Source organism: Ziziphus jujuba, chromosome 7 (assembly GCF_031755915.1).
Source record: "Ziziphus jujuba cultivar Dongzao chromosome 7, ASM3175591v1".
Lineage (NCBI taxonomy): Eukaryota > Viridiplantae > Streptophyta > Magnoliopsida > Rosales > Rhamnaceae > Ziziphus > Ziziphus jujuba.
In genome coordinates this window covers 2,428,957-2,435,041 of record NC_083385.1, presented here as the reverse complement: position 1 = coordinate 2,435,041, position 6,085 = coordinate 2,428,957, and the positions used below count along the sequence as shown (strand labels likewise).

The 6,085-nt window shown below is 34.0% G+C and overlaps 2 protein-coding genes across 2 annotated transcripts; one reads left to right on the top strand and one right to left on the bottom strand.

The window, feature by feature from the left end:
• Positions 1 to 1,076: 1,076 nt before the first annotated feature.
• On the top strand, positions 1,077 to 3,006 carry LOC107423796 (protein CURVATURE THYLAKOID 1B, chloroplastic). Its single transcript, XM_016033430.4, has 6 exons — positions 1,077 to 1,471; positions 1,600 to 1,703; positions 1,808 to 1,894; positions 2,010 to 2,072; positions 2,516 to 2,553; positions 2,652 to 3,006. The coding sequence occupies exons 1-6, from the start codon at positions 1,303 to 1,305 to the stop codon at positions 2,707 to 2,709; spliced, it is 519 nt and encodes a 172-aa protein (XP_015888916.2). The 5' UTR covers positions 1,077 to 1,302; the 3' UTR covers positions 2,710 to 3,006.
• A 143-nt stretch (positions 3,007 to 3,149) lies between these two features.
• Positions 3,150 to 4,991, bottom strand: LOC107423795 (cathecol O-methyltransferase 1). The gene is made up of 4 exons (XM_016033429.4): positions 4,466 to 4,991; positions 4,023 to 4,333; positions 3,723 to 3,787; positions 3,150 to 3,613 (listed from the first exon to the last, which is right to left on the bottom strand). Exons 1-4 carry the CDS (start codon positions 4,927 to 4,929, stop codon positions 3,317 to 3,319), a joined length of 1,137 nt encoding a protein of 378 aa, XP_015888915.2. The 5' UTR covers positions 4,930 to 4,991; the 3' UTR covers positions 3,150 to 3,316.
• Between the last annotated feature and the right edge of the window lie 1,094 nt (positions 4,992 to 6,085).

Sequence of the window (6,085 nt, the reverse complement as noted above, 5' to 3'; positions counted from 1 at the left end):
AACTTGGTCGTTACCCCCAAAAAAAAAAAAATTACTTACAAATGGGTGCAGAAAGAAAAAGAGGTTAAGAACTCCGTGCCAAAAATGGCCACCGACTCCGACCAGTCTTTTCTAGTGGGCTCAAATGTTTTTATTATGGCCCATATTCCAATCTGTGGACTGGACTAAGGTGTGGTCTCTCTTTTCATTCTTATCTTTACACCGCATGCATAAATATAGCTGCTACATTTTTTTTTTTATTTTTCTTTTCCTTATTATTATTATTTTTTCAAAATCAAACCGGATAAAAATTAATAATAAATGCTATCTTCGTAGTCCACAAAACCAAACAAAAACAAAAACAAAAAAAGGAAGAAGAAGAAGAAGAAAGAGAGAAATAAAAAAAATGTGCTCCTGCCCATGTATGATTACTTTCTTTTCAATCTTTACATTGAAGTAAGAAGATTGCTTCCAAACTCTCATTGACCATTTCAAAAAAGGAAATGCAACGTCATGCAATATCCTATAATTGAGGGGTCCTAATAGTCCTATCCAGTCACATATTACAGGCAGATATATTTCCCCATAAGACTTTTCTTATATCAAAAAAAATGTTTTCCAAATCAACCACATTTACCATGGTACCCCTGTTTGAGGTCTTATGGTAAGAGAGGAGAGAGGGGGGGAAGCAAAGTCAAATAAAGAAGAAAGAGATGCACATTAAAGGGCTGGGGGGGGGGGGGGGGGGAGGAATGAAAAGTCAAAAAAAGAAGAAAGAGATGCACATTAAAGGGCTAAGGGGTTTGTACCATTTAAGCATTATCGTATTACCTATAAGATGCAGGCAAATGTGAACTTTTTAACACAGTGTTGGACTTACATTGAAGATTATAAAAGAAAGATATTTTTGGGCTTTCGAGGAAGATAATACAGTGAATTCATTTTGGCATTAGAGGTCGAAGCCAGAGCATTTCTATCCAACCAAATACCATTAAATGTCTATCCTTGAGCCATGTCATCACACACTATCTAGATGACGCAAAACGAGTGGTTGTCCAACCACATATTTGGAGATTAACCATCTCCACATTCCCATTGCCAGATTATCAGACCCCGGAATGTAATAAACCAGAAAAAAAGAAAAAAACAGGCACACACACCCAAAAAAAAAAAAAAATCTAGAGAGAAATAAATTAAAAAACTTATCGCATTCTCTAACCATTTTTCTCATCCAAACGGCCTCAGAATCTCTCACAGGAACACCCAAAAAAAAAAAAAAAAAAAAAATCAAAAACCAATAAGAACCTGTAGGGATTCATTGCAATGGCCTCCACCTCATCCTCTGCACTTACTATCTCTTCCTCATCAACCCTGGTTGACACCAAAGCCCCTCGCCAATCAGCTGCTTCATCACCGCAATGTGTGACCCTTCCCACCCACCCTCCACCTCCAGTCCAGTCTCAGAAGCGCCCATGGAAGAGCACTGCTTACTGTGAGCCTTTCACAATAAAACCCATTTCTTTTCAGTTCTAATTGCAAATTATAGCGTGTTTATATATATATATATATATATATATATATTTAAAAAAATAATCTTTACACTGAAAATTGTGATTTCAGGTCGTAAGGTTGCCCGAAATGTCATGGCCATGGCTACTGGAGAAGCTCCTGCAGAAGTTGCAGCAACTGAGCTTCCAGAGTTTATCAAATCTATTCAAGAAGCTGTATGCAATTTAATCTTTTTATTCTCTTTTTGCTGAATGGGAACCCATTAAGTATTTGTATTTTATTTAGCAACCATGTTCTTCTTTTGCCTTTGGCTGCATAGTGGGATAAAGTTGAAGATAAGTATGCTGTGAGTTCACTGGGGGTAGCTGCTATTGTTGCTCTTTGGGGCTCCAGTGGGTTGATTTCGGTCAGTAATTCCTCTCAATATATGCACATTATTTTTAAATATGAGAAATTACTTGATTTTGTGTGAGTAGTGAATGATTTCTAAGAGATAGTTGGTTATATATTTGTTTGTACAGGCTATTGATAGGCTTCCTTTAATTCCTGGAGTTCTTGAGGTTGTAGGAATTGGTTACAGTGGGGTAAGTTGGATTTTTGTTTGATGTTCTTCAAATCAAACAATCTTTAAACTTATACATCTTCTTTCCTTGCAGCAACCTGTATTTTTTGATTAATGTGCGATCAATCCTCAATTTCTATTGTATATTTGCATCCTAGTCAATAAATTTATTAATTCCTGTTTCAAAGTATATATCTGATTTGTATGCAGATAAGCTAACTGAATAATTATCATTTTTTCTAAGCATTTTTAAAAGTTTATAAAAGATAATACTAACAATTACCAGTTGTTTATATCAAAATATATAAAAAAGAGTCTATGCTCTCTTTTTACAAGTTTGAACTGAAATTCAAACATGGTATCACTGATTATTTAACTGTTTATATATCCTCCATATCCTCCATGACATTGAAAAACGCTGTTTTTCTATCTTCTTACCCACTTTTCAATGTTGCATTCTTGCAGTGGTTCGCGTACAAGAACCTGGTTTTCAAACCTGACAGGTTAGTATCAATTAATTACCAGTAATTCCCAATTCATTGCATTGTATCTCTTTCATCTTTAACATATTTTTTATTGAACATGGTTGATGAAAATTCAGGGAAGCATTGATAAAGAAAATTAAGGAGACATACAGCGAAATCATTGGAAGCAGCTAGAGGAAACCAGAAGGTAATGCTGCTGAGATGAGTGAAAATTTCCCTTTTTGAAGCAAATATCTCGGAGCATTGTGCATATATATGTCGACCATCCTTGATTTTGTTGTTGGCATAAGCATCTAACTAGCATAAATCCATGTAATGTACTTTGTCTCGAAGATACATGTAACTATTATATATTTCATTTCCCCTCTAGAACCTTGTAATTTGAACAATCACTTTTTCTTTATGGTACTTGGAAGGGAAAGGTCAAGTATAACTTTAGTAAAATAATTATGAGCAATTTTATTGACTTTAGTACTCTAGTTTATCAAGCCGCTTCTTCTTCCTCTTTTACCTTTCTACGTTTCAAATAAGCATTTCAATGTCACTCTATAAATCTCAGAAATGGATAGATCTTCTGTTAAAAGTTAGGGATTCCTCCTGATTTTCTCAGGATATTATAATTAAGATTCAATGTTATTCAGAGATTTATAACACCAAATAAACACATACAAAGGAAACAATTAAAGAAGAAATTAAAACATTTCAGTTTCACATGATCCCTCTAATGATCTTCAGAGTGCTACTAGCTGGCATCAAACAATGCAAGTTTATGACATCAGATCTATTTGAAGAATTCCATAACCCAAAAATTACAGATCAAACATTCAAATCTGATGCCGCTAAATCCAGCGGTGGTTGCCAGGGCTAGGAATTCTTGTTTGCTCCTCTCTTTTCCTTTAGGGGTTTGAGCCATCATAAGAACATCCATTTGAGAGGTGCTCTTCACAGCAGTGCTAGTCTCTGGCATAACCGGAAGAAGCTCCTCCACAACAATCAGCTTTCCATTGTCTGGAATGGCCTTGTGGCAATTCTTCAACAGCTTTATGCAGTTCCCATCATTCCAATCATGAAGTATCCACTACAAAATTATTCACCAATATCCTTAATAGCATTTTCAATGGAAAAAATTAAGACAAATTAAATGGAAAAACGAATATATATGTCTCGAATGTTGTTTCGGAAAATACCTTCATGAAAATGGCATCTCCACGTGGGACACCAGCAAACATGTCTCCACCTACATGTTCTACACCTGCAACATATACGTAGTTTTGTGTGAAATATAATAAACAACAAACTATCGAAGGGCGCTCTATTCAATTCAGAATCCAATTAAAACTATAAATCAATGATAAAATAAGAACTTGTATTCTAGGCTTTAGCAGATTCAAAAGAAACATATTATTATCCACCAAAAAAAACAAAAAAAAAGATTCAAAAGAAACAAGATCGAAGATTGAGCTAATTAATAAGCTAACATCATATACCTGGATAAGAAGCAGCATGTTTTATAACATGAGGCAAGTCAAAGTTAATACCCTTGATGTGTGGGTATGTGGAAGTGATTAATTTAAGGTTCACTCCCAAACCACCACCAACATCAACCAGTTGCTTAAGAGGTTCAAAACCCTTGTACAATTCAAGGATCTTTTTCATAACGACAGTGCTATGATTGCACATAGCAGCGTTAAAAACCTTACTAAACTTGAGGTCCAAGTCAAGGTATTCAAAAGCGTGCGTTCCATGAGCTCTGGTAAAGGGTAGTCCTCCATGGAGAATGGCTTCTTTCAGTTGTGACCTACATATTAGCAAGTTATAATAGTCGGAAGAGTTCCTTTTTTTTTTTTTTTTTTAAATTATTTATATCAAGTGTAGGAATAAAAGAAATTACTAAATTAATTAGAAAACACAGAGAGAGAGAGAGAGAGACCAGCTTGTTAAGAAGACATTGTCTTGTACGAGTGCCATATAAGGGCCTAAGGAAACGCCATCATTGTCGGTGACAAAGAATTTGGAGACAGGAGAGAGACCGTATAGCCTCTGGAAATTAGACCCATTAGCATTAAGGTGGTGGTCATGTGCAACCAAAGAGCAGGTAAGAACAGAGTGGGAGGCCAGGAGCCTAAGAAGGCGGTCGAGCATGGCGGGTGCGTCAGGGTTGGTGGTGGGCATGTGAGCTGCAATCTCTGACGGAGAGAGCTTGGCCTCCTGACCTGCTTTGGCTATGATATCAAATATGCCAAGCTCGATTGCACATTGCATGGACATGGACAGTACAGAGGACATAGCCAGTTGCATTGCGTATGAGAAACTTTCTACTCCTTCTTCTTCCCTCCTAATTTCCACTGCATCATAGAGTTCTCTCTGGTTTTCTACTTCCGCTGAGGATGCCATTTGAACTCACTGAGGGACTCTTTTTTTCTTTTGTTTTTGTTTTAGGGTGAATTCCAGTCTTATCTGGTGAGACCTTTTATATACAGAAATATGAATGAGTTATTAATAATATAATAATAATAATTCCAAAAAAAAAAAAAAAAAAAAACACGTGCTTTCTTTTTATTTATTTATATTGAATGGCCATCCCGTGCTTACACGACATGTTTTTTATTCACGCCATTTGTCGACCGCCTCAAATTTTAGACAGTGCTGCGATCATCGATCGGTTTAATTAAGCAAAAGTTTATAACAAAGGAATCAAATCAATTTAATAATAATAAAGATTAATATATTTATTAATTGAGCTTATTTGCAAACGTGCTTCTTGAGGTTGATATCATTTAATAATAAAATTTAAATATATGTAAGTGACTACTCTACTAGGTTAGGTTAAAGTGTTTCATTGGTACAAGTAACACTGGAATGCTTGGCGTGTTTGTTCCAGTTTCCATACCTAATTATGTTCCTTTCTTCCTCTCACTTTTTTCTTTTTTTTCTTTTTCCAAATAATGTTATGATTTTATACATACTTTTTTTTTTTGATAAATAATTTTATACCTATTTCATATAGATAAATTATTTAAATTGTATGGAGCTTGCAAATTCATGTAATAAATAATTTGCATCAATTACATTTTAATACTATATACTTTAGCTAGACTGTATATTGTACTTTCAACTTTAAAAGCATTTTACATCGTGTTTATAATTTAAAATTTATTTCATAGTTGTTCAAATTTCAAATTAATTTCTATATTGAATTAATCAAAGTTTAAATTTAAAAAAAAATGATTGATTTTCTAATTTTTCGAACAAGATTAAAAAAATTAATTAAAAAGAAAATTAATCGATTTTTTTTTCAATTTTTAAGCTTTTTGTAAACCAAGTTGGAAATTAAAGTAATGCAAATAAATTGTGAACTGAGAATTCATTGTGAAAAATTTTAAATTTGAAAATTAAATCCACAATCTGAATAAAATATTAGACACTAAAGTGCTATTAATTTAAATATATATATATATATATATACATACAGTCCATCTATGGTGCGGACGGTCCTTATGCAGATCACAGTATTGGTGATAGTTTTTCATAGTATTGGTAACCATTTTCT

What these genes read in the sequence shown, in the direction of transcription:
- LOC107423795 (XM_016033429.4), bottom strand. Translation starts at nt 4,929, where the DNA reads ATGGCATCCTCAGCGGAAGTAGAAAACCAGAGAGAACTCTATGATGCA. An exon ending in AATGTCTTCTTAACAAGCTG is followed by an intron (nt 4,334 to 4,465) that starts GTCTCTCTCTCT and finishes GCTAATATGTAG; the next exon opens with GTCACAACTGAAAGAAGCCA. An exon ending in ACATGCTGCTTCTTATCCAG is followed by an intron (nt 3,788 to 4,022) that starts GTATATGATGTT and finishes TATATGTTGCAG; the next exon opens with GTGTAGAACATGTAGGTGGA.
- LOC107423796 (XM_016033430.4), top strand. Translation starts at nt 1,303, where the DNA reads ATGGCCTCCACCTCATCCTCTGCACTTACTATCTCTTCCTCATCAACC. An exon ending in ATGGAAGAGCACTGCTTACT is followed by an intron (nt 1,472 to 1,599) that starts GTGAGCCTTTCA and finishes TTGTGATTTCAG; the next exon opens with GTCGTAAGGTTGCCCGAAAT. An exon ending in CTGGTTTTCAAACCTGACAG is followed by an intron (nt 2,554 to 2,651) that starts GTTAGTATCAAT and finishes ATGAAAATTCAG; the next exon opens with GGAAGCATTGATAAAGAAAA.